At 47.5% G+C, this 27722-nt stretch overlaps 1 protein-coding gene across 1 annotated transcript; it reads left to right on the forward strand.

Moving 5' to 3' along the window:
• Positions 1-1218: 1218 nt before the first annotated feature.
• Positions 1219-26815, forward strand: ANP32B (acidic nuclear phosphoprotein 32 family member B). Its single transcript, XM_055119210.1, has 7 exons — positions 1219-1388; positions 10550-10699; positions 13779-13901; positions 19800-19989; positions 22749-22873; positions 24696-24765; positions 26335-26815. The coding sequence occupies exons 1-7, from the start codon at positions 1335-1337 to the stop codon at positions 26400-26402; spliced, it is 780 nt and encodes a 259-aa protein (XP_054975185.1). The 5' UTR covers positions 1219-1334; the 3' UTR covers positions 26403-26815.
• The last annotated feature ends 907 nt before the right edge of the window (positions 26816-27722 follow it).

The raw sequence follows: 27722 nt of genomic DNA on the forward strand, positions 1-27722 counted from the left end.
GCTGGAAATTCTGTAGGCATCTGATTTGAGCCGGGACGGCTTTTTTCCAGGCTGAATATACACACACGACGATACAGACCTTCTCCCAACCTCCCCAGGATGAATATATATAATGATACAAACCCCCTGGGCTCTCCCCGAGCCCCCTCCAACTACTGCTCTAACCCTGGCTCTTCGGGTGACTGGCTGAGGCCCCCCAGAGCTCCATCGGGACCCAGGCTACCTGCTGAGCTCCGCGGTACCAAACCACCCCGAATTTGCCCCTCTGGGTGGAGGGGAAAGTAAGGGGAAGGAACCACCACCACGTTACACTACACGGAGGCTCGGGCAGAAACGCTAATTGCTGCCTTGGCGCGCTGCGAGACAGCTCTAGGAGGTGCTGGGGCGGGGAGGGTCCCCCAGCCTCCCCCATGGCTCTGCACGTGGCCGGGCTGTATGGCGTCACGCGGCACGACCCCGGCCCTCGGGGAGGCGGCCCCCTCGCTGCACGTCCTCGATCTCCTCGTGGAGGTGCGGGGCCCACCCTGATGTGAGCTCCAGGCTAATGGGCGTGCGTGGGGTGGGGGGAGCGGAAAGTAACCCTGAGACGCGGGTCCCGGGCGCTCGGTGCCCACCTCCCGCCCGGAACCGACTGGGCCTGGCCGACCCCTCCACTCACCCCTGCTCCCGCCCAAGTGAAGCCTGCCCCAGCCCCCAGCCCCCCAGGCTCGGTGAGCCAGCAGGCTGGAGACCCGCCCCCGGGTGGCAGCGAGCTGGGACCGGGGGGTCGCAGGGACGGCTGGGGGGGGGAAGGGAGGGCGGGAGGTTCTTACATCAGCCGGCCCACGTGCAGGCAGGCGCGGGGAGGGGAGGCGCGCGGCGACCGGGCCCCCGGGGCTGCGCCTTTTCCGCGGCGCTCGCCCCGCCCCGCCCGCGCGTCTCCCCGCCCCGTCCTGGGTGCCGCCGCGGTGGCGGCCGAGAGCCGAGCGGCGCCGCGCGGGCCCGAGTGGGAGAGCCTTGGGCCAGCCGCCCGCCTGCGCCGCGTCGCCGCGTCGGGCGCAGTGCGGGCCCGCGGCCGGGGGCGGCAGTAGTGAGCCGGGCGCCGCGCTCCTGCCCCCTTCCTTTTCCCTCCATGGTTTCTCTCCGCTCCCGCGAGTAACTTGGCTCTGGGGGCTCCGCTCCGCCCGCCCGGGACCGCGCCGCCGCCGCCGCCGCCGCCAGCCCCGCGCGCGCGACCCCCCGCGCCCCGCGCCCCGCGCCGCCGCCGCCGGCCCTCGCTGCGCCGGCCGGGCCGCCTCGGCCCCCTCCGCCCCCGCCGCCGAAAGTTAGTTGGGAGAGGGGGGGACGAGGGCACCATGGACATGAAGAGGAGGATCCACCTGGAGCTGCGGAACCGGAGCCCGGCCGCGGTAAGCGGAGCGCCGACCCCCCGCCCCCGCCGCCCGGCCGCCGCTCTCGGGGGGTCTCCCCGCCGCCGGCGCCCCGCGCCCCTCGGTGACTTGCATGTCATGGTGGCCACCTGCGGGGGGCCCCGGGCTCTCCGGCCCCCGGCGCGGGGCACGGCGCAGCTCGCGGGCTCGGACGGGGACGGCGGGCGGGGAAAGCGGGCGCGGAGGGGGGGAGCGAGCGCGCGGGATTAACTCTTTGGCCCCCGCGGCCGTCCCGGGGCCGGCGGCGGCGGCGGGCCGGGAGGGGGGGGGCGGCGGGCAGCCAAGTTGGCGCGGCGCGGCGGGCCGCGGGGCTGCCCCGAGCGGCGGGCGCGGCGCGGGGGTTGTGTAACGCCGGGAGCCATGTTTGCCGGGGATGCGCGGCCGGGCTGGGCCGGGCCTGGCCGGGGGAGCCGGCGCCCAGCTCCGCGCGCCTCGGGTCGGCTCCGTGCGGCCCGCGGGCGGCGGGCGGCGGGCCGGGGCCCCGCGGGCGCCACACGCGCACCGGCTTTGGTTGGGTTTTTTTTTCTTTTAAAAAAATTTTTTTAAATAATTATTTCCGCGCTGGGGGACTGCGGAGAGCGAAGGGGGTCGGGGAGGACGAAGCCCCCCGCGGGTAGCCGGGGGGTCTCGGGGCGGGCGCGGCCGGGGCGGGGGAGGGGCGAGCCCGGGCGGCGGAGGTGGCGCAACCGCCGCTCCTCCCGAGGCCAAGTTTGAAAAAAGGACGCGCTTCCCGCCATTTTTCAAGCCTAAAAATACAACTTTCTCCCTTCCTCCCTCCCCCCCACACGCCGCCGCCATCCGCCTCCCCCACCGCGGGCCCCGCGCGGCCTAGCCCCGCCGCCGCCGCCACCACCACCCGCGCCCGCCCGCGCCCGGCACGGACCCCGCGTTCCCGCGGCCGGGCCCCTGGGCAGCGGGCAACGGGCAGTGTGTGCGGCCGGCTGGCCCGGCCCCGGCGCGCCTCAGCGCCGCGACGCAGCGCCATGTTGGCGGACGGGCGGGCGGGCGCGCGTCTCCCTCCGCCGCCTCAGGAGCGCGGGCCCGCGGGCGCGGCGCGGCCCGGCTTAAAAGGGCGACGCGGACGGCCGCTTCCGCGCGGGGCCGGGCGGGCGGGCGGCCCGGGGCGGCGCACGTGCTGCGGCGCGGCGGCCCTTTAAGAGTCGCCGCCTTCTCCTTTCCCGCCGCCTGGCGCGGCCCGACGGGCTCCGCGTTGCCCGGCCGCCCGCCCTCCCGGGTGAGTGGCCGTGGCCAGCCCGGCCCCGGGCGAGCCGCGTGCCGTCAGGTGGCCGCGGAACAAGTGGCGGACTCGTGTGTGTGTGTGTACCGAGGTGGGGGGGATACGGCAGGCGTCCCGCAGCGTTTCCAACCCGGCGTGCCCCAAGTTTTGGGTCTCTGGGCTGCGCACAAATGACGGGGGGTGCCCCACCGCGTGGCCGTCCTGAGCGTGTCGTCGGGCGGCCGGGGCCTTGTGCAAGGTTGCCCGTGGACCCCAGGCCGCCCCCCACCCCCACCCCAGCCCCTGGCGGTCAGACATTTTGTGTCGGCCACGTGCTAGGACCTTGCACGCCGGGAGCTCGCACCCCGACCCTGGCTGCGCGGGAGCGCCCCCCGGACGGCGGCGGGGGCCCGGGGGGGCCGGCCCACGGGTTCGGTACCTCGGGATCCAGAATTTTTATCTAGACTGGGGTAGGGGTGGGGGGGTGCGAGTCCCCGCTCCCCCCCTCCCGCGGGCTTTTTGTGTGCACGTCGGAAAGAACACGCGGCGCCGCTCGGGAGGCGCGCCCGCAGGTACAGCCCCCCGGGGCTGCAAGGACGGGGGCGGGGGGCGGTTATGGGGGTAGGAGGGAAGATCCAGAGGACGCACACACTCCCCAGTTCTCTCAAGAAACCGGCTGACTGGGGTCGGGGAAGGGTTCGACCTAAAATTAAAGTGCTTCGTGGGGTGGGGGTGGGTTGAAGATTTTGAAGGACATTAAAAAGGTAAATCCAGTGCAGGGCACAGAATGATCCTTTTTTTAAGAAAAAAAAGGGGGGCAAAGAAAGAACCCTAAGATGCCGCTTTTAAAAAGCCCAAGTCGCTCACGTGGCTCCTGGTAGGCCACTGCACGGGGCCTCTGGGGCTGCTGGTCCTTTGGGGAACACAGGGCGGATCCTTGCTGTGTTTTTTTGAGGGAGAGGGTGTTTGATTTTGCTTTTTGGGTCACACCCAAAATGCTCGGAGGTTAGTCCTGGCTCTGCACTCAGGGATTAGTCCCGACGCTGCTGGGGATCGAAACGGATGGGTCCTGTGGAAGGCAAATGCCCTACCCGCAGTACTGTCTCCCCGGCCCCTCCTGGCTGTGTTGGAGACGCTGGTGAACCACAGGAGGGAGAGTCAGAGCGCAGAGGGTACTTCCGCCCCCCCACACACCACGTGTCCAGTAGGGAGCATGGTCGGACCTTTAGTAAGGCCTAGTGGAATTTTTGCTGCATGTTTGTGATCTCTTGTTTTCTTGGAGTTTGAGGAAGACCCTGGCTGCCTGAACTTTGGTTTGGGTACCAGGAGCACAGGCATGAGGGAGAGTTCCGGGGCTGTGAGCACGTGCTTTGCATGGAGGAGGCCCAGGTGGATGGATCCCTGGAGCCACGTGGTCCCCTAGCCCGGGCTGCAGGGTGTGGTCCCAAAACTTCAAAGGGGGGGGGGAAGCACATAGGCCCTTCATAGGTTTAGTTTACAATATATTTAAATCCTTATTCCTTATAAACACAGATAATGCTCATCTCCCTAAGGAGAAGGCTGGTGAAGAAATATTTAATTCAATTCCATTTTCCATGAGAGGACTGTTGTCATAGTGGGGAAAGATGGCTTTAATCTGTCATTTTAAAATAATCATGAATAATGAACACTCTGTGGGCCTGAGAAAGTACAGTGTGTGGCTTGCCGGGTTCAGTCCCAGAGTTTTGCCCCTGTGCGCCTCAAAAAAAAAAAAAAAGAAAGGTGGGGAATGTTTAACGTATTGTACGCTTGGCTTACTTTGCTGAGAATAAAATAGTGCTAGAACATACCACTTACACAGAGAAACGGGTGCTGCTCTCAGCAGTGTGAGAAGGGACTGATGCCAGTAGCTAAGTTTGCTACTCATCGGACTTTATTGCTTTCCAGAATTGGGGGGCATGACCTGTTGTTCCTAATGCTGGACTCTGGTTGCGTGGATGTTTGAGCACCTCATTAACTCCTCATCTGGGAGCTACTGGCCTGCGTAGTAATTAGCTCTGGTTTTTGTTGTTCTTTAGAAAGCCAGGCAGTTGGTGTGATACATAATCTATTGAAACATTTTTGGACTGCAAGTGGACATGTATATTCCACAGAGTAATCTTAGTCCAACTTTACTGGGAAAATTTTTTTTTTTAGGGGCTGGAATGTACAGCTGGTAGACTGCATACCCTGCATGACCGACTTGGGGTGCCATCCCAAGTACCTCCACGAAAGCTTTGTTCAGCTTACATCTTTAAGTTTTTTTCTCAACTTTTGCACTTAGGTTTATAGTGATTTTTTTTTTAAGATTTTTAATTGATCACATAGTAACTGGTTGCGTTTTTTCTTGTGTAAATAATAAATTTTCAGGGCCAGAGCGATAGTATAGTGGGCAGGGCATTTGCCTTGCATGCGCTGGCCCTAGATTCCTGGTATCTCATGTGGTCCCTTGAGTGCAGAGCCAGGAGTAACCCCAGAGCATTACTGGGGGTGACCCAAAAGCCAAAATAATACTAATATAAATTTTCATCAAAGTGACATAACAAATACTCAGAATAAATTTAAAAAATCTATACATACAGACCCATCGTACTAAACATTCTAATATGTATTTCACGCAAAATTAATTTTTTCTAAACTCATGAGTACTGTCTTGTTATAGACCTGCATGCGAATAGCAAACATCTTTTTGTGCCTAGTAATTTTATACCCTCATTGATAATATCTGTGTAGAACACTATTTGACCAATCCCAAAGACTGTCTTAAAAAACCCTGAAGGGGGGGCTAGAGCAATAACACAACGGGTAGGGCGTTTGCCTTGCACGAGGCCAACCCGGGTTCGATTCCCAGCATCCCTTATGGTCCCCCGAGCACCGCCAGGAGTAATTCCTGAGTGAAGAGCCAGAAGTAACTCCTGTGCATTGCTGGTGTGACCCAAAAAGCAAAAAAAAGTAGTAATAATAATAATAATAAAGATGCCTTTTAAGAAAAACCCTGAAGGGGGCAGGAATAATAGTACTTAGCAGTAGAGCACTTTGCTTGCATGTATGACGTTCTGTGTTTTGTCCTTGGCATTAGGTGAGCCAATACTACCTCTTGGTGTACCCCCGGTGGCCCCTAGCACCACTAGGGAGGGTGGGGGGAGGAGGAAGTATTTAAATGAAAATTCTGCCAAATCGATTTTCAAAGTAGTTCCTGTCTTTGCCTGCCCACCAGTAAGATATGGATGTTCCCCTCTTGCCACCAAGTTCTGCTACCTAAGCACTGTAGAGAACTTTAAAATAATAGTAGGGTGCAGGCCAGAGTGATAGTCCAGCAGTTGTGGCATTTGCCTTGCACGCAGCAGACCCGGGTTCAATCCCCGGCATCCCATATGGTCCCCCGGGCACGGTCAGGAGTAATTCCTGAGCATTTCTGGGTGTGACACAAAAAGGAAAAAAAAATGATAGTAGGACATTGATTTACTGAGAAGGATAGGGATGACCAAGGATGGCAGAAGTTCTTTGAGGGAGAGGGGCTGGGCTACACTTCTGCCAAATTCTGGCTTACTCCTGGTTCTGCTCAGGGATCTTTCTATGTCACCGCCATCTTTTTTTTACCTGCTTTTTGAAATAATGTACTAACTCAAAAAATTATCTTTAATTTTCCCACATGCCCTTTCTGCTCTTAAGGCAGACATCTGGTAAGGTAGGTTTTTTGTTCGTTTGGGGACCACATGATCCTGGTGGTGCTTTTGTATCCAAGCCATGCTCCCCCTTTTCTGTGCCTTAACTTAGGGAACCACCATCCTCCGCACATGCTCTCCTCTGTGAGATGTGTTATGGTGGAGGCTTGATCTTCCCTTTGGAAAGAAATAGGATGGAGGGCCAGAGCGGTAATTCAGCGGGACAAGGTACTTAACCTTGCATGCGGCTGATCTGGGTTTGATCCCCAGCATCCAGTGTGGTCCCTGAGCCCAACCAGGAATGATGTCTGGATGCAGAGCCAGGAGAAGCCCCCAAGTCTCTGTTGGGTGTGGCCCCCTAAACAAACAGGCTTTCAGTTTTTAAATTTTTTATTTTAAATTCATGATGGAAAAAATCTAGTTTATTGGAAAATGAGAAATAAACTGTGGGTTTGTCCCCCGAAATAAAAGCTTTCTCCAAGCAGAAGGCTAGTTCACTCTCGAGCCAGGGGCACCCTGAGACAGAGCCGTGCTTACACTCATGCCTGCCTGACCTCGCCTCTTCCCCCTTGCCACATGCGCCCTGTTCCACGGTTCTTTGTAAGGTCCCTGGATTCCTCCACACTCGGGAAGGACATGGGAGAGAAGTGAGACATAGCAAACACTGCAGTTGTGAAGTCTTCCCTCCAGACCTTTCCACCAGGGGCGAGTTGAGTGTGTTAAACGGGCTGGAGAGCGACTCTTCCTCAGCAGGACCCTGCCTGCCTTTGCTTTCTGCACTAACTGTTGGCTGGGCTCCATTCTGCGGGCAGTGCATTTCTTTATCCCGGCCCTCCTGGAGAAGAGGCTCGTCTTCTGCACAAAGCCAAGCAGCCCTCTGCCCTACTCGCCCCGGTAAATTCTGTTGCCTCCTACTCATGGAGGAAACGAAAAGTGTCTGGTGAGCTGTCCCTGAACTTTCTGCTTTCCCACTTAATTATAAACTCACCTACACCTCTAGCCATCCTTGCTTTTGCCATGGGAAGAGCTGCTCGCCTCCAACAAAAATAGCTTATTACTGTAGTTGTGCAACTTTTTCTTTTTATATCTATGTATATACACATATACATACATACACATACACGTAATTTTCTGTTTATTATTGGCTTTTTGTTGTTGTTCGAGGGGAGGAGACGAGATTTAGTGTGATTTGGTTTTCACTGTTTCTTTTAAGTTTTATTTATTTTGGCTTTGGAGCCATACCTGGCAGTGCTTGGGTGACCATATGGGATACCAGGGAGGGAACCTGGTCGACCATGTGCAAGGGAAGCTGTATTATATCTCTGGCCCTTGGGATTTTTTTCCCCTTACCTGGGTAAACAAGAAAAAGATAATGACTTCAAATAGCTGGAATTTCTGTATGTCAGGATAGATCACAAAACCAAGTCAAATATATTGGAAGATAGTTTTTCGCGGCATTAGCAGTTAGATGTCATTTCAGATAATTTCTTCAGCCATTAAATTTGTTTAAAATAGGGAAATGGTCGTGGTTAAAGTATGTTCAGTAAATATAACTCAATTATAAGAGGGACCCTTATTTTTAATATTCCTGTACAATCTCTGGCCCCCAATGCTGTAAAGTTTTTGATAACTGGTTAAAGTGTAATTCTTAATTATTATGTAGTGAAGCAAGGTAGTTGTTATTTCAACTTAGAAAAGTGTGAGGGAAGAGAATGAGAGGAAGTCCATATTCAAAAGAACACAGGCTTCTCTTGGAGTGATAAAAGCAAAAAAAAAAAAAACATAGAGACAAGCAAGTGAGATGCAGCTTCAGAGGAGAGCATGGTCTGGAAGAGCAAGCCATAAGTTGGAAGAAATGTCCAACCGGTGTTTTGACCCAGTGATCTTCAAGTTAGTGTCTTAATGGCAGCAGGCTAAGTCTCTTAATTCCTTCTCACTTGGCCTTTGGCATACAAATGTCACTGACGTCCTGTAAGATTTTATGTCCGATGTAGCTAGGATATTCACTGTATTGTAAAACAGCACTCAGGCTGGGCAGTGACAGTTGGTCTTTTTATTGGTCTTGGGGTGGGTGGCTTTTGGGACCAAACCCAGTAAGGCTCAAGAACTACCATATGGCCTGTGCACAGAGGTTTGTGGGGGCACTGTGTGTGTGGAAGGGCCTCCTGTATGAGGAAGATGGGCTCACTCCCTAGCACCCTGACCCCCCCCTAAATACTAACACATGCTTGCAAAATTTGGGTGGTATGGATAGAAATAAAGGTAAAAATGCTCATTATTCCTCTACTCCCTTCTGCCAGAGGTTACCCCCTCAACGTTTGCTACATTCACTTGCTGCTCTAAACAACTCCTTCATACTCTGGGATGCCCCTATTTCTCAGATGAGGAAACTGAGGCACAGGTTAGGTGACTTGGAGATCACACAGGTTTAAGTGGTAGGGGAAAGTAAGCAGTAAAGGATGTGAGAAATCTGTGCATCCCTACACCAGGGCTTTTGAAAAAGCTGTAGACACAGGGTAGTGAGAAATAATAAGAAGAGGGTAAGATAAGGAGAGGCCGGAAAGAGTGTCCAGCTGGCTAAGATGCTTTCCTTGCACCCGTTTGATCCCCCACGTTCCTATATGATGCCTGAGAATTGTCAGCTGTGGTCCAAAAACAAATTTTAAAAAAGTGGGTCAGATGAGGTTGTGGTGTTGTGGGTACCATTGGTTCTACATCTGTTTACTCTTTTGTAAATAAATGGGAGTTGGGTACGTGATACAAAGAATGAGTAAGTTCTCCATAAATGATAGCAATTACTAGGGTAATATTCTTGAAATTTATATGGGAGGATGAAGACATTACTCACTCTTAATCTTAATTTAGAATGATCAGCATCTTTCCATAAACATGCTTGATTCATGCTGCTAAATATTGACAGCTGCTTCTACAAATACCTCTGATAGTTAAAGCTAATTTACGTCACTATAAGTTGATCAAACGTGTTAAAAAATCGAGTTTCCTAGTCACACAATCTATACAGTAGACTGTTAAATAATGACTCGAATTTACAGTAGGGGCCGGAGTTTATACAGATGGTAACGCACTTAGCTTGCATGAGACCAACCCCAGTTTGATGCTTTGAACTACATAGTCTCCACGCAGTGTCAGGTGTGACCCAATATCCCCTCACCAGTCTTCAGCGAATTCTGAATTTTGGAACCTCAAAAGGAGATTTTGTGCCCTGAAAATAATTAATACTCTCTTCCCTAGGTCCCCTAAAATTTTTTCTTCACATAATCTAAATCTAAAACAGATTTAGATTATATTTAGATTATTATATGGTGGGGCTTTGGGGCCACACTGTATTTGGGGTCCAAATTCTGTGTTGGGGACTGGATCAATAGTATAGCAGGTAGGGCGCTTGCCTTGTGCACAGCTGACCCGGATTTGATCCCTGGTACCCCATATAGTCCCTTGAGCATTGCCAGGTGGGGCCCCAAAATAAAACGATAAGAATGCTGTGCTGGGGGTCTATCCAGGGTGAACTGGATGCAAGACCAAATGCCCTAACTTCCTTCCCCAATACTAGTTTTATGGCCCCTCATGCTTGTTTTCAATTAAAACCTATTGCATCTTGAGATTGTTTCCTAGTGTGGAAATCTTAGTGAAGACTGCTGAAATCGGAAATGTGTGGTGCAGAAATCTATTGTCAGTCTTAATGATCTTAATTCAAAAGGTTTTCCTTGGATCCATATCCTGGCCTTTGAAGGCTGAGTCAGTTTGAAGGAAAGGAGTATGTTTACCTCTCATTTGTTTTGATTGTGAACCACACCCGGCAGTGCTTAGGGCCCCAGTAGCAGGGTTTCGGGGATCAGGGAGTGAACCAGCATCTCATGCATCCAAAGAATCTGTTTCAGCCCACTGAGCTCTCTAGCTCTCTAGCTCTCCAGTCCCTTTACTTGACATTTGTAAGTAGATTAAGCCACTTCTTCAAATTGATGACAAAAGGAACAGAGAGAACATAGTTTGTTCACTTGTGTTTAGCTATAATTTGGGTCCTTGGAGAAAAGTTCAGGTCTTTAGGTCATAATTTAACAATCCACTCATATTCTAAAGGCTTCATTAACATTTTCCATTTTATAACTGATATGTGTCTAGAGGCTACCTTGATAGGTTTTTTCTATGTATTCATGATTGGAATTTAACTTTGTTTTCTGTGTTACTGAAATTTTGCTCCTTTTCTTTTTTGTTATCCACAGGTTCGAGAACTTGTCTTGGACAATTGCAAATCAAAAGATGGAAAAATTGAGGGCTTAACGGATGAATTTGTGAATTTAGAGTTACTCAGTTTAATAAATGTATGCTTGAGTTCAGTTTCCGATCTCCCCAAACTACCTAAGTTGAAAAAGGTAAGTGCTTTAACAGCAGAAGAGAATTATCCTGGGATGGGAAGAGAAGGATGTACGGTTTTAAAACCTGTGAGGAAGCATGGCTAGTATAACAAATCACGTGGCCTTCAGTACTGGGCAGATCTGGGATTGAATTCCGGTTCTGTCAGTTCCCTACGGGGTGATCTCTACAGGCCTAGTTTATCTCCCTAAGGTACAATTTCCTCCCCAGTAAACGGGTGAGTGCTGAATGATCGTGCAGGATGACTATGATGTTTGGAAATTACCCATTTTGGATGCTCATAGATGATGCTGGTTATTTTGATTTCTGGACCACACCCAGCAGTACTGTCTCCTCACCCCCTAGAATCTGTATCTTGTATGCCCTCACTCAGTACCTTTTTTATTACATAGGAAAAGTTATGGAGTCAAATGTGCTGCCAAATTCTCCACTGTTCCCCTTTGCTTGAGAACTTAACTTGAATCTTTGTTTGGGTGAGGACACACCCAGCAGTTCTTGGGAGCACTCCTGATAGTGCTCAGGGGCCCCTGCAGTGCTGGGGGTTGAATCAGGGTTGACTGCATGCAAGGCTAGTGCCTTCTTGTATTCTCTTCAGCTCTGTAATCATACTTAATCAAAGGGTAGGCAGGCTGTTACACAGGCATATCATATTGCAGGAGGGGGGGGGGCTGTTAAAAAATCTTTAAATTACACGAAAAGTATATTTTAAACCTGAAGTGCTTTGGGAGGGTGGGCCCCACCCAGAGATTCTGGAAAAGTTTTATCATGAATGTCACAATTTTTTGAATTCATGTACTGATTTCATTTGGGATTAACTATATCACTAAATGTTTTGGTAACCTTGTTATCTTGAAGACTGAGGTTCCCAGGTTTAATTGGTGTACTACCCCCTTTCAGGGAAGAAAAAAAAAAGCAACAACAGAAAGTGCCTTCTAACTGCCCCTGTGCTCCTACTATACCTTCCTCCAACCCCTCGGCCTAGCTAGAGTACCCAGGATTGGCAAAGGGCATGTTATCTTTCCAGGAGGCAAATACTTCTCAAAGATAACAGAAACAGATTGCAAAGCTGTTGAAAGATGGTGACAGATGTGTATATCTCATGTGTGAAAGTCTGAGCAAAAAAGTGGCCTCTTTATTTTGATTGCTAAAATGTCAGTTAATAACTTGTCTTTGATTATAAACTTGTTTATAAACAGACAGTAACTACTTCATTGGAACATGCCATTGAAAGGAAAAAAATTGAAGTGTGCATTTTTTTCTGAGTAAAAAATATTTGGGGCTGGCGAGATAGTACAGCAGCAGATAGGGTGCTTGCTTTATCCATGGCCTGCCTAGGTTTGATCCCCGGCAGCCTATAGCAGCCCCGCCAGGAGTGATCCCTATGTGCAGAGAACCAGGATTAGGCCCCGAACACTGCTGGGCAACTCTGCCTCCTTCCCTTTTCCTTTCCCACTCACTGTTTGGGTCACACCTGGTTGTTCTTAGGGAATCCAGTTCTGGGCTTTGGGAATCCAGTTCTAGGCTCATTGCAAGGCATTGTTCTGGCCCTTTGAGTTTTTTCCTCCTTCTGAATTTTGAGGTTTTGATCCACAGCTGGTAGTGCCCCAGAGACACTCCTTGCTCTGTCTCAGCTAACTCCTGGGGGGTGCTTGGGGCGTCACACAGTGGTAGGATTGAACCCAGACGTGTACTTGACTCTTTGAACTCTCTGGGCCCTTCTGAAGTATTTGTACAGCATCTCAGCAGTGAAGTGTGTTGGGAGATTGCACATAGAGTTTGCAGTGTGTATGTGCTACCACTGAAACACACCCTTGGCCCTTTGGTTGCTTTTTTAATGAATTCTTTCCATAAATAGTTATAATCTCTTTAGAGTTCTATTCTGCCTCGTGGATTATTTTCATTGCTTGCCAAAAACTAGAATAGTGGAGCTGCCTGGACTGCAGAATCTAGCTGGTCTGGCATCAGATCATAGACTTACCTTTGTCACAGCTGTGTCATCTGGAGCAAGTAGTATAGTTGCTTCAGTTCATCTTCCTCATCCAAAAGGGGTTAAAAATTCTACTTAGCCCATAGGATCATTGTGAGATTCCGTGGGCTTATAAATTGTTAGTGCTTCAAATGGTGCCTAGTACTTAAGCACTGTAAGGGTTACATAGTTGGTTACTATTGTTGTTGCCTCTTAAAATAGAGAATTGAAACCAACCACCATTGCCTAAGTTTTCTCAACTGCAGGATGAAGTCTGAATTAGGTAGTTTGAACTATCCACGCTCCAATTTCTTTACTCTTAGGGTTCGAACGTTCTTGATTTAAGGTTTTTTTTCTTCATTGGGACACAGTTGCTGTGCTACTTGATGTGCAGCTAAGAAATTAGAGCAGGTTCTTGTAAAAGCTTAGTGCTAGGTTTATACACGAAGTGGCCTCGGGAGACTAGGTTTCATCAACCCTGAAGTTATTGCTCCACTTCTTTTCCAGAGACTACCTTCCAACACACACATAAACACACACCCGATAGTCTTTGGAGTAACATTCTCCAGTGACTTTCTGGTGTAGAACCCCATAATTTGTTGGTACTGTACAGAGTCAGATTAGGTTCTGTGGACGTTTCAAGCTTTGCTTGGCATGCAGAATAAACTGCTTTAGAATGCACGGACCATTTACCCTTCCTGGCAGGTATGGAGTATTAAACTATTCAAAGAATTTTAATCTGCTCTGACCTACTTTTTAGGTTAGGAAATGTGTTCAGTGATGTTAGAGGCCAGTTCTCTAGCAAACTGTTAGAATGGTTGGTTTAGGAAGCACAGCTCTCTTGGGGCAGAGAGCTACTCACTTGGCTAACCCTGGTTCCATCCTCGGCAGCATACACCACCTGAGCACTCCTGGGTGTGGCCCCAGAATATGACAAAGGAGAACACGGTTCTCGTCCCATCTCTTCCATATGTTGCTGGAATTTAAAAACTATTAATTTGGGCCTAAACACGATGAAATGTGTATGCCCAGATATAATTTGATCTTGATAAATATTTGCTATTTGTGACACCTGGGTGATGTTTGTGTCTCACTGTGTTTTATTCTTACAGCTTGAGCTCAGTGAAAATAGAGTCTTTGGAGGTCTGGACATGTTAGCAGAAAATCTTCCAAATCTTACACATCTAAACTTAAGTGGAAATAAACTGAAAGATATCAGCACCTTGGAGCCTTTGGTAAGTAATTGAAATTTTGAAACCAGGAGTTTTTGGTCATGTTCATTTTCATATTTCTTATTTGTGAGGACAGTGACTGAGACAGTGTTTTTGTTTTTTGTTTTTGTTTTTTTTAATTTTTAATACTTTCCCCTTTTTTCTGGTGCTGGAGATTGAATCCAGGGCCTAACATGAAAGGCAGACACATAACCACTAAGCCACATCCCTAGCCAATATTTTTATATTTTAATGTACGTCCAGTTGTGTCCTTGTCACTGTGCTCTCCCTGTGTGATATTGTGACAGCGTCCTTTAAAAGAATCTTTTTATGCTTTTTAAAATTGATAGGTTGAGTATACCTTCTTAAACATTACCTTGAATCTGTTTCCCTAGATAAGCTAGGCTCTTCTGTCACATGTGCATTTTAGAGAAGAGACTATTTCTATTGAGTGGCATATCTGAACTGAAAACGGAAGGGCAGCATCAGCAGCTTTGGGGGTTTCTGTGTAAGTGGCTGCTCTTGTGCTCTAGCTGGGTCACTGCTGCATGCCTTCTACCTGGGAAGCCCCAGAGGTGGTGGTGAGCTTTGGAAAGTTGTAGTGCCAGTTGGGTTATAGACTTGGGCTGTGTGACCTTGGTCAAAATGCTTCTTCTCTCTGGGCCTCAGTTTCCTCTCATGAAGCAGGGACTAAAGTAATCCTCCTGTGCCCACCTCACTTAGGAGTTCTACAAATAAGGGACTGTTCTTAATTTGTTTTAAGGAAAACTGTGTTGGTCCAGTCCATATAGAAGTTTTGAGTAGCCGGAAAAGAGCTTGTCCAGGCAGAGGTGCGGGTGTGGGGCAGAGCCTTAGGCTACTCTGCTGTCTGCCCGTTAGAAGATCTATCAGTTTAACCTCGTTAAACAATATAATTCTCCAGTACAGTATTCTATAAATGTGGCACAGATAGAATCCATTTTAATAAGGCTAATTGAATTCAGACTTGTTTTATACCAATGTTTTGCTAAAAGTCACCTTTTTTGATTGGTAAACATTGATGGGGAGTGGTTAGATTGCAGATAGGAGCTGTCTTTCGAGATTCTTAGCACCCTAAAGTTTAAAAAACATTTCGTATTTTATATTACACTGGGGAAGATACAGATTTGTGATCTATTTTAATGAAGGTGAAAGGATTTTTTTTTTTTTTTTGCAGAATTAATAGGTTCACTTCCTTTCTAATAATTGAAGTTCCGTCCTAGTGTCTGTATAATTACCTTAGTCGAATCCCTTCATTTTAATATTAAGGTGGACCATACTTAATTTATATTTCTGATAAAAATTGGGGGCCCTGGGACTGGAGCACAGTGGGTAGGGCATTTGCCTTGCACGCAGCTGACCCAGGTTCGATTCCCAGCATCCCATATGGTCCCCCGAGCACCGCCAGGAGTAATTCTTGAGTGTATGAGCCAGGAGTAACCCCTGTGCATCGCCAGGTGTGACCCTAAAAGAAAAAGAAAATTGGGGGCCTGTACTTTTGCCCCTTTTGTTAGTGGGATACCCAAACAGGTGTGAAACTTACTAAATGTTACTTAATTCTAGTCTTTTTCTCCAGTCTCCAGTTCCAATGTTGAGCAAATATTTGCCGAATTTTGCCACATTCCAGGACGTTAACATTTGTCTACTGTATCCTCCCAGCCTAGTGAGAGAGAATGACCATGGGCGTGGGTCAGCTGTACACGACCCCCATCCCATTCAGTCCTGAGAGTGTTTGTTCTTTAGTAGTGAGGAGATTGTGTTTAGAAAACATCATTTTTTTGGTTTGCTTTGGGGGAGGGGGTGAAGGATCACACCTGGTGATTGATGCTCAGGGGTTATTCCCAGCTCTGCACTCGAATTATTCTTGGAGTGCTCAGGGGACTATTTGGGATGGTAGGGATCAAACCCAGGTCAGCCATGTGCAAGGCAAGTGCCCTACCTGCTATGCTCTCTGTCTAGCCCCTAGAAATGTCATTTCTAAACTTCAGGGTAAGCAATAGAGAAGGGGCTCAAATCTGACCTTTTTTAATTTGGGGGCTATATCCTGCAGTGCTCTGGGCTTACTCGTGGCTCTGCACTTGTGGTCTGGGGCACAGGGTGCCATATGGGGTAGGTGCTGGGGGTTGAACCCCGGTTGGCTGTTAGCAAGGCAAGGGCCTACCCACCATACTATTGTTCCAGCCTAGATGCCACCATTCTTGCTAGCAACCATACAAAATCAAATCACTGCCAAGTTTCTCAATCAGACAACTAAGTTTGACTTTGTGTGTGTGTGTTGTAAGGACAGGCTAGATTGAGCTTCACCACGCATGAGAACCCGTTTTTTTCCCCAGTAGTACAGTGTCCTCCAGCACCTTCCTGTGCTTAGATCACTGGCTTTTGCCCTTTTTTTTCTTCAGGGTAACATGAGTCTTCTATAGACCGTACCACAAACAAGAAGAGACTGCTGTGTGGACTATGTTTGTTAGGGTTGTCCTGACCGGGCTATTAATGGGTGAGGGCCAGTTGGAGGCTGTGATAGTCTCCGGTCCCCAGGAAGAATGGGAAAGTCTCATTGTGCTTGCTATTTTGGGAGGGTCTCTCTGCAAAGTACCGTAGGCAGTAGCGGATGTTTAATATATGTGATCCTCAAGAACCATTTCTACACAGTAAGAACTGTCATGCAGAAGGAGGCTGAGGCTTGGGAGAGACTGAGTCCCTTGTCCAGAGTCACACACACTTGGCTACCCAGGGGCAGCCACAGTGCCACGTGCACAGGGCTCTGTAGAAAAGCCAGGAGGCCCACCACTCGCTTGTGTTCACTATTCAGATTTCGGGGGGTGCTAGTTGGGCTCATAGAGTTATAGCTTGGAATAAACAGAAATTGTAGAAGGTAAAGGTTAAATGGGGGAAGGTTGGGTTCATTTTGACATCTGAAAGTATTCTTCAGTGGGGAAAAACACCATCCTCATCCTCATTAACCACATACATCTTGAACACCGTCTACATTGAGCCCAGTTCTTACAGTCAATGCAATGATTGTGAATGCCTCTGCTTGCTACAGGGACATTAATCGAGAGACAAAGAAGGCATCAATTCAAACTTCCTTGGACACCTTTTTTAAGCGACCTGGGCCATCCAAATCATCCCCCAAAGCCCTTCTAAATTCTAAGAAGGCAAGCAAAATTATTGTTAATAAAATGTTTAATGTTTATTATGGCTAAGACCAAGTTTTCTGGTATGGAAGAGTTGTGGGTTTTTGTTTTGTGGTGTTTTTTTTTTTTTTCTTTCCCTAAAGCAGTGTTAACACATTACATTGAGATTCTGAATTATCTGTATAGTGTTTTGGGTCTTGAAGCACAATTTTACAACTGTAAACCATTTAAAAATAATGTAGTTAGTTGGAATTTTGTTAATTTGCTCTTTGTTTCCTAGTATACAGTTCAGGCACACTCAAGTTTTCACTAACGAACCCGCTCTCAGGAAGTTGCAGATGCAGTTCCAGAAACGGGAGGCTGGGAAACCCTGCGTGCCAGGCCTGGGGCACTGTAAAGCATTTGTAAAGAACAGGTGGCATCTCCCAAGTTTGTGTGTCCTTTCCTAAGGAAAACTATTGAAAGGGAGACAGTTTATCCCTTTGAAGAATTTTTAGGCAGCCTTTTTGGGAAAGCGGCCTAAATGTACTTGCGGTTGTATTTTAGCGGACGTAAAATGAGCCATTCTGTGAAGAGAGTTCTGGGAATGCAAGTTATTTATCTGGGTGTGGTTATTTATCGGCCAGTTGGGACTAACCGTGAATAGGTTGGTGAGGGTCTGGGAGGTTACAGCTGTTCGGGGCCCGCTGTGCTACAGGGTATACTTGGTGGGACTCCTGGGTGCCTGTGGTGCTGGGGGTGGATCCTCAGCCCTGGTGCTTGCAGAGTGAATCACTGAATTGTCACAAAAGCAGCTGTCCTTGATAACGAGAACAGTTATGGAAAGGCTTTCTTAAGAACTTGGGACTGACTTACCCAAGCACATTGTAGGAGTCGAAGTCTAGGGTCATTGTTTGTGTTTTTAGCCTCTGCCTGTTGCCATAACTTGCTGTGTATTCTTTGCCTGACTTGACGTTTCCTAGAATTGCTCAGAGTAAATTAGTGTGGGAATTTCTTCTTTGGTCAGGAAGATGAGAATTCTGTGAAGTACAGGGATCAGCAACTTTCTCCTAAAGGGACTGTCTATAACCAGATCCCTTAGGCCATATAATCTGTCTCCACTACTCAGCTTTGCCATTGTAGTTTGCACAAAGCTATACATAGTACATAAACAAATGGGTGTGGCTGTGTTCCAACAGAACTCGCTTTATAAAAACAAAGAAATGGGCATTTCTTCTCAGGGCCTTGGGAATGTTGAAGCAGTTCTCCCAGCGAATCATTAAGACGTGAAGCAAAATTATTTTTTTATAACTATATGTGGAGTGAATGGAAAAATGGACAATAGAAGTGCCTCTTCCTTAGAGCATACCAAACCTTTTCTGTTCCAGAACAAATATAAGTTCACTCTAATGTTGCACTATATTTGGTCAGGACATAATACCCCAAAAAGGCAACAAATTATAGAATACTTGACTTTATACACTTGACAGGCCTGCCACCTCTTCTCCCTCTGAGGTTCTGCAGTCCTTGTTACGGTCTCAGACCTCCGCTCTCCAAATCCCTTAATTTACTCTCGATAGCTGGTACACTAATATTAATGGTGTATTGATATCAAGTAAAGATCTGAGTAAAATGCAATGGCATTTTCTTAACTACTTTGGCTACTCAGATAATTGCTTGCCCACGGGTTTTTTTGTGTGTGTGTTTTTCTGTTTGTTTTGCATTTTGGGTCACACCCGGCGATGCTCAGGGGTGTAATCCTGGCTCCTGCTCTCAGGAATTACTTCTGGCGGTGCTCAGGGGACCATATGGGATGCTGGGAATCGAACCTGGGTTGGCCACGTGCAAGGCACGCGCCCTACCTGCTGTACTATCGCTCCAGCCCCAAGTTTTTTAATTTTAATTTTTAAGTGGGTAAAAATGGGGTTCAAAATAAATTGAGGCATTGCACCAAAATATCGAGGTATGGTAACACCAGTTTTATTTCAGAAAATAATCCTTTTAGGTGTCAGTCTCCAAACATTTAAAAGAGAAAAGATTATAATGTCCCTGACATTATAATTTTTTATAATTATAAACGTTGTCTCAGCTTTTTGTTTCAATTTTGTTTTTATATTTGGGGCCACCCTTAGTGATACTCGGGGCTTACTCCTGGCTCTGCGCTCAGGAAGAACTGCTGGCATTGTGCAGGGGACAGTGTGGCGTAGGATACTGAGAACTGAACCCAGGTTTTCTGCATGCATGACAAGCGCCCTACCTGCTGTACTGTCTCTCCGGCTCCAGGAGTTTCAGCTGTTGACTTGCCTTTATTCCCCCAGCCTGTATTGATTTCTGACATGCTTGAAAATACCCACACTGCCACACTTGGATACATTCCTTTTTATAGTGTCACGCATCTTTTCCCCAAGTAGAAATCTCAAGCCTTATGAAAGTGGATGGATTGATTGAATCTCCTCCCCACACTACCACTCCCAGAGCATTCAAGACTGTGCTTCATACTCAGCAAGTTTTTACTGGCCATTTGATTACATGAATGTGAATGCTCAGTTTTAAAACAGATCTGGCTGATGCAGAAAAAGACAGGTAGTACAGGAGGGAAGGAGTAGTTAAATATAGTGGCCTGATGTGTAAACATTGCCACAGATCAGAAATGCTTTTATTTGTCCAAGGCTGAGTAATTGAGCACAAGGCTAATTAAAAATCAGAACCTAGACTCTCTCACCTCTTTAGGAGATGGGTTTGTTGCTCATATTCTTTTGATTTAGAAGGTGTGTTTTTACCTTTTCTTCAGAAAAAGTTGGGCTGTCTCAAAAGTCTGGATCTGTTTAACTGTGAAATTACTAACCTGAATGACTACCGAGAGAGTGTCTTCAAGCTCTTGCCCCAGCTGACTTACCTGGACGGCTATGACCGAGAGGATAGAGAAGCTCCTGATTCAGATACTGAGGTGGATGGTGCAGACGAGGAGGAGGAGGATGAGGGTAAGTAATAAATGAATCTAACTTCTGCCTTTCTAGTAAAACTATTGAGGTTCTTGCTTGAAAAATAACATGTGCAAATAAATAGGCATTGCATTAGATTTGGAACGTGGAGCCTCTAAATTTGAAAGTTTGGGGGCCGTTTGTAGCTTTCAAATAATTAAAATGGTTGCTCCATTTGTTTGTTTTGGTTTTGGTTCCCAGCAGTGCTCAGGGATGCTCCTGGCTCTGAGCTCAGGAATTGCTCCTGGAGGTGCTCAGGAATCAAACCTAGTTCAGCTGCATCCAAGGGAGACACCCTACCCCCAACATGGTTGCTCATTAAGTCTTGAATTTGCAGCCTCAGCGAATTATGACCTTCAAGTGATTGATGTTCCTGGAGTTCATGACTTAAAAGGATGTTTATGTCGTATCTATGCTCTCTTTACCAGTTAAGTTTGTGCACGTGATCAGAAAGCATTTCCTCACAGCTGCAGGCTAGGTTAGGTTTCTAGAAGATGCCATCAGTCCCTCGCCTACCTCTTCTGGAGCATTTGTCATTATGTTTTTGCTCCTTTGGACCAGGCTATGATTATCTTAGGTGGGGATGTCTTTCATCTCTTTATTCACAGGGCCAGTCACTTGGTAATAGGTGCTCTGTGCATGTGGAATCTTTGTGTTCTTTCAACATAGAATCTCCTTCCTTGGTGTGCTTGTTTATATGATTGATGCCTACGATGAAAGTGCACTGGCTTTAGTGGAAGCAGAGTGATTAGTTTCTACATCAGAGTGGGGAAAGCACAACTGTAAATTTGTGGTACTGTTGTATTTAAAGTTCTCTTTGGATTGTGGGGCCACACCCCAGCGATGCCCAGGGCTGACTCCAGACTCTGCACTTGGAAGCTATCTCCTGGTGGCTCTTGGGGACAATATGGGATGCCCGGGATGAACTTGGGTCAGCCGCATGCAAGGCAAGCACCCTGCCCACTGTGCATCTCTCTAGCCCATCTAAAGCCTTGTTTAAATGTCTTGTCTGTGTTGGGGACCATGTGGCATCGAGGAGCACGCCCCAGCCTCTCACAGGCAGTGCATGCCCTTGGCTGTGGAACTCTTGACACATTTCACAGTGTTGTGGCTGAGACATTACAAAAAGAGTATATAAAGTATACGGTATAAAGACACTATCATGTGTCACCTTGTTCCAAATGTGTCATTTATTCCCTTTTTTGCAGGTCCTCAGATAAATTCTAAAGACTATTGTGCCTTTTGCCACCTATGGGTCAAATGGGCCTGTGTACAGATTTCCTTGGAGGATGGGGTAGTGAGGGTGAAGAGTAATCAGGGAAAAAATATTTGAAGGCTGTGAGATGGCACAATGGACTGAATTTATGCTTTACATGCAGGAGCCCTGGGTTCTATTCCCAGCACTGCCTGGTTGTCTGAGTACTATTAGATGTGCTGCCGAAACAAAAATGAAGGTTTGAGCCTTGTGTATGTGTCAGACATAAATGCAAGGGTGGTAGGGGCTGCTCTCTAAATGTTAAACAATCATTACTCAGGATAATAATAAATCATAACTAAATTACAAATTAGAGTAATGGAGAAAGGGCACCCGGTGATAGTGTGATTAAGAGGTCTGGCAAGATTGCCTAACTAGGTGTTTCTTAAGCTGGGAGTTGTGTAACTGTGAAGGTCACACAAAATTTGGCAGCATCACAAGATTTCTGAACACCCAAAATTGATTAAAAACTAATCATGTAATGGATCTGAGGCGTTTCTGGCAACATCCATTCATATTGCATTTCATGGGCAAAAAGCTGGTCAAAAATGTTTCCGAAGGGGCTGGAGCTATAACACAGCGGGTAGGGTGTTTGCCTTACACGCAGCCGACCCAGGTTTGATTCCCAGCATCCCATATGGTTCTCTGAGTGCATGAGCCTGGAATAACCCCTGTATATCGCTGGATGTGATCCAAAAAGAAAAAAAGTTTCCGAAGTCAGGAAGTAATCTTTGGCTTAGGCTGAGTCGGTGCTGCTGAAGCAGAGAGAAGAGAAAGGGAATACACAGGCCAGGAGGGTCCGGGACTGGAGGAATAGGGGCCGTTATGTGAGGAGCTTGCGCCACATGCAGTAGAAACACAACAACACTGGGCCTATTAGCCACTCTAGAACCAACTTCCTGGCCTCTGCTTTCTCTTCCTCTTAGGAAGTTGGTGATTTCTGCCCAGAAGTTAAGGGAGTCTCCCAGCTTCCTGATTTAGACAGCTAACTTTGTGGTAGTGTCTCTATCCTAGAAAAGAAACTTGAACAGGGCAGAACAATAGTGCAGTGGGTTGGGATCTTGCCTTGTACTCCGCCAACGTGGGGTTTAAACCCTGGCAGCACATACGGTCTCTGAGCCCACCAGAAGTGATTCCTGAATATAAAGCCAGGAGTAAGCCCTGAGCATTGTTGGGGTGTGGCCCAAGACGCCTGTCCTGCCACTGCCCTCCAAAAAAAAAAAAACGAAACAATGGAAATTTTGAACAAACCACGGCTTACGCTCTCCTATCCATTTAATTCCCCCCCCACTTTTTTTGTCGTTAAGTATCGTGGCTTCCATCTACCTCGCCAGGACTCTGGAACTTGAGGTGTTACAGCACTATTGGGTGGAAACCTGGGCAGCTGCAGGGTCGTTGTTTACCTCAGCATCAATCCTGAGGACCGGGCCAAGGCTCCCAACACTTTAGCAGGTGTGCCCACGGGACATCCAGGGTATTAAGTAAATTCCTTTTGGACTTTCAGATGGAGAGGATGAGGAGGATGAAGAGGATGAGGATGGTGAAGAGGAAGAGTTTGATGATGAAGAGGATGAAGACGAAGATGAAGACGTAGAAGGGGAAGAGGATGAAGATGAAGTCAGTGGGGAGGTCAGTGTACCTTTGCTGTTCGGCCTATTTGTAACTAAAAGTGTGCAAATCCTAAAGAAAGCGATGTACTTGTGAACAGCCCATTATGAATCTGATGAATTTAGCTTTGTCCTCATGAAAGAAACACTAAGTGGACTATTTGAATGCAAATTAGCTATAGTGCTCATGCAGTTCATTGCATGAATTGTATATTTAGCTTAATATATGCTGGTTGTGATGGAGCGTTGGGAGTGCACAGTTACGTAAGGACATGGTCCCTCCACTAAAAGAGCAGGTGGTCTAGTTTTTGGAAAATGCACTCATCCACCATCCGAGGAGGTGATTGTGTAGCAGGACAGGAGAAAAAGGAGTAACTTCATTTGTTTGGTTCTGCTTGATAGGGTTTTTATCTGCCATACCTGGCGATGCTCAGGGTTTATTCCAGCATGTTGCTTGGGATTGTTCCCTGTGGTGGTGCTAGGAATGGAACTGAGTTCTCCCTCACAAATGCTGTCTGGTTATGTCTCTGGCCTGTGTTGTTTAGTTTTTACTTTCAGGGAGAGTTATGAAAACAGGAAAGTGGAAATAGATGTTAACAATTGACATTTCCTTTATAGTGATGAAGGCTGAGCATTTGTATTTCATGGGTATTCAATGTATTTCACATATATTCAGTGAAATGAAACTCCTGAAATGGGTTTTGGTTGTTGTATTTTGTCTTTTTATTGATGGTGGGGGGACATAACCCCTCGGTGCTTGATGTCTGCTTGCTCAGGAAATCAGGTTCAATCCTGTGTGTCAGGGATTGAACCCGGGCCTCTTCCATGCAAAGGATGTTGTATAGTCTGTTGTCACTCCAGCATTTTATAAGGGGATTATAGAAATCTCTATCCTTTCTTGCTTTGAAATTCAAGTGTGGGAGTTTGGGGGGGCGGGGAGAGCGTTGGGAGGGCACACCCAACTCTGCTCAGGGTACTCCTGGCTATGTGCTCAGGGGACCATATATGATGGCAGGGATTCTGCTACATTCAAGGCAGTCTTAACTTTTGGGTGGGAGTGAGGGTGGGGGAGGAGGCAGGCTCCAGTCCCCAAGTCTAATTTTTAAAAAATAATTTAATTTCTTGAGGGTTCATTATGACTTGCATCATACTGTTAAAATCAGGTAAATAATATAAGTGGATCGACATGGAAAATACCATGCTAAGTGAACTGAGTCAGAAAGAGAGGGACAGACATAGAATGACTACACTTATTTGTGGAATATAAAGTACCATAATGGGAGAATAACACCCAAGGATCGTAGAGATAAGGACCAGGAGGATTGCTCCACAGCTTGGAAGCGGGCCTCACATGCTGGAGGAAAAGGCAGCTGAGATAGAGAAGGGACCACCAAGTAAAGAATGCTTGAACGGCCCGCTTGGGATGGGAGATTCCTGCGAAAAGTACCCTGGAGACCGAACATGATGGCCACTCGATACCTGTATGAGAAACCATAACACCCAAAAGGAGAGAGGGAGTAAAAGGGAATGTACTTGCCATAGATGGGGGCGGGGGGGGGGGCGGAGGGGTAGCAAGAGGGATACTGGAAGCATTGGTGATAGAGAATGGGCACTGGTGGAGGGATGGGTACTCGATCATTGTATGACTGAAATGTAAGTTTGAAAGTTTGTAAGTCTGTAACTACTTCACGGTGATTCATTAAATTTTTTTTTTAATCAGGCAAATAAAATGTATGACTTTACAAAGGAGTTCCTTTGTTGTCGTGATGGTAGGGATTGGAGTTTTACTTCACTCTTCTGCAAAATAACACTGGTGTATGCTCTTTATATATACTGTTCTTTAGGAAGAAGAATTTGGCCAGGATGGAGAAGTAGAGGAAGACGATGAGGATGAAGATGAAGACGAAGATGAAGGTGGGTCTAATGCATGCGCTTCATTTCTCTTTAAAGGGTGGGAGGGATAATGTAATATGTCTTAAATTTTGAAATCACAGGGAAGAATATTCACTGCCCTTGTCCTTGGTGGTCTTCATCCCACATGTCTCTTTAGACTTGGCATTGCCGCCTCGACTGATTCAAACAGAGACTAGGACAGGCATGGGCTCCTAACCTTGGTCCCCATGCTTCACCTGTGTTTTTCAGACACCATTATGTGGGTTACTGCCAGGCAAGTAAGATGTTTGGAATTCCTTTACTAATAAAAAAATTTTTTAATGGGTAGTTTTTGCTGGGTATAGAGAGAGCACCCTTTCAGTATTGTTGCCGAGTCACGTGCCACGTGCTCTCGTGCTCGCTATGCTGCCTCTCGGAGAGCTTCAGTGCACCCGCTACGCCACAGGGCTTGCCGGTGACTTGATCTCAGCATCTGCTTGCAAGCCTGGCACTGGACTAGATTCACAGCAGCTACAGCGTGAGGGGGACCTGTCCCTACTTTCAGGGAGTACTTGGGAATATAACAGGACACAAATTTGGTTTTTACTGTGAAATAACTAGGGAATTTTACTAGTTGAGAGCAAAAACTAGGCAAATGTTAGTTCAAATACCTAAGGAGTCTAAGAAACCCCTAATTAGTTTCTGACTTCCTGCAGTTTGAGTCTTGCCATGTACTAAGCTAAATACTTTTTTTTCTTTTTGTGTCACACACAGCGATGCACAGGGGTTACTCCTGGCTCTGCACTCAGGAATCACCCCTGGCAGTGCTCATGGGACCATATGGGATGCTGGGAATCAAACCTGGGTTGGCGGCGTGCAAGGCAAACGCCCTACCCGCTGTGCTATTGCTCCAACCCCAAAACTAAATACTTTTCAACTTTGTACAATTATCAAACTAACCCTTGCATGAGGCTGAACCCTTGTCCCTACTTGACTAATAAGGATATAGATTAGGAGGCTAAGTAGCCTGTTAGTGGACCTTGCTAACGGGAGAGGCCGGCTCTTTGCAGAGTGCTTCATACACATTTCAGTGACTTCTGATGTCTCATCATTGGAGCTAGCAAGAGGAGGAAAAAGAGAGATCTAGAAGACAGCAGCTCCAGATTGAGGAAATAGGGTTTTTTTGTTTTTGTTTTTGTTTTTGCTGTGATTTTAGACGCTGCTCTGCATTTTGTCCTTTCTTTGTGACACTATTAATGCCTATTTCTAAATTAGCAGGCTGTCACATGCTGTGCATGAGAAAAATTTTTTTTTAATTTATTTTTGCTTTTTGGGTTATACCCAGTGATGCACAGGGTTACTCCTGGCTCTGCATTCAGGAATTACCCCTGACGGTGCTCAGGGGACCATATGGAATGCTGGGAATCAACCTGGGTCAGCCGCGTGCAAGGCAAATGCCCTACCCACTGTGCTATTGCTCCAGTCCGAAAATTTACATCATTTGCCCCCAACTATCAAGAAATTTATTGTTGGTGCTAACTGTAGTGAGAACTTTGGTAGAGTGCTTTTCCAGTTATCTCAAAGAGGTTTATGTGTTTTGTTTGTGTGCAGAAGAGGAAGAAAGCGGGAAAGGTGAAAAGAGGAAGAGAGAAACAGATGATGAAGGAGAAGATGATTAAGACCCCCCAAAAAACTGCAAAAACAGAACTGTTCAGTATTGGTTGGACTGCTCTCATGGATTTGGTAGCTGTTTAAAGAAAAAAAAAAGGTAGCTGTGATTTAAAAAAAATAAAAAAGTAAAAAAATAAACCACCCAGATACCCACCCACCCAAAGAGCCAAAGAATAGTTCCTGTGACATTCCGCCTTCCTTCACTTAGTCCCTCTCGGAAATCCACAACCAGGCTTGGGGGTTTTCATCCCAACAAAATTGTCATAAGCATTGTTAGGTTTTGTGTAAGATTCTTGCTGTAGCGTGGGTAGCTGTGACTGGGGAGGCGTCCACCCGTGGCTACCAGTTACACTGAGACTGTAACAGCATTTTTACTTTCTGTACAACAAAAAAGCTTTGTAAATAAAATCTTAACATTTTGGGTCTGTTTCCTTCATGGTTTTCCTTTTTCTTATGGTTTGTTTTATTTTTCTTTTACATTAGGACATTTTGTGTGATAACTTCCCAAAAAGTATTTTTTAAGACTTTAAGTGAAATAAACACATTACTCTTTGGTAAAATCTAGTTGTATGCATTTTTAAATTAGATTTTATACTTTCGTTAAAAGCAAATCAAAGAGAGGCCATGGGACAGTACGGAGGTTAGGGCACATGGTAGGCACCTCATGGTTCCCCCAACATCATAGGGGGGGCCTGGGTGTCCACGGCTCTATAGGTCCTGAGCAGCACTGTGTCTGAATCAGCAGCCTGGGAAACGGGGACTCACCAGTGGGGCCCCCGGAGCTCCTGGGAGTGCATTGCCCGACCCCCCACAGCTTGGTTATTGAGGGGAAATGTATAAGTGTGTAGGATCTTTGAATAATTCTCACTGTTGATAACTGAAGACTAATTTTTACATGTTTCAGGACCCCTAAGAGTAAAATGTTAGAATCAAAGACAAATGAACTGAGGAAAAGGCTAGTATTGAGGGAATGCCTACTGACCCTTGGGGGCGGGGTGTCCCCACCTGGGAGCCCCCAGGATATCCCTAGGGGACCAGGGGTGAAAACTGTGTATGAGATCAGCAGGAGGATGGGGGCCACCACAGGAAGGAAACAAAAAGGTTGAGAAACTGAGAAGTCTGGGTTGCTCAGTGGAGCCCCCCAGCACTGTGTGCACCTAGAGTAGACCCCGAACATGTCACAGGGTGGCTGCCAACTAGCTCTAAATTCCAGTTCTGCTGCTGCTTTCCCGCATGACCCCCTACTGACCTGGATTCCCACTCAGTTTAAAATTGAGAGGGTGTGGCCAGTCCTGAAGGCTGTGACCCTCACGCCGTGAAGGTCACAG

The sequence above is a fragment of the Sorex araneus genome, chromosome 1 (assembly GCF_027595985.1).
Source record: "Sorex araneus isolate mSorAra2 chromosome 1, mSorAra2.pri, whole genome shotgun sequence".
Lineage (NCBI taxonomy): Eukaryota > Metazoa > Chordata > Mammalia > Eulipotyphla > Soricidae > Sorex > Sorex araneus.

Bases quoted from the DNA above. Each gene is read 5' to 3' on its own strand.
- ANP32B (XM_055119210.1), top strand. From the start codon at position 1,335: ATGGACATGAAGAGGAGGATCCACCTGGAGCTGCGGAACCGGAGCCCG. The intron at 22,874-24,695 runs GTCAGTGTACCT...ACTGTTCTTTAG, and splicing joins AAGATGAAGTCAGTGGGGAG to GAAGAAGAATTTGGCCAGGA. The intron at 24,766-26,334 runs GTGGGTCTAATG...GTTTGTGTGCAG, and splicing joins AGATGAAGACGAAGATGAAG to AAGAGGAAGAAAGCGGGAAA.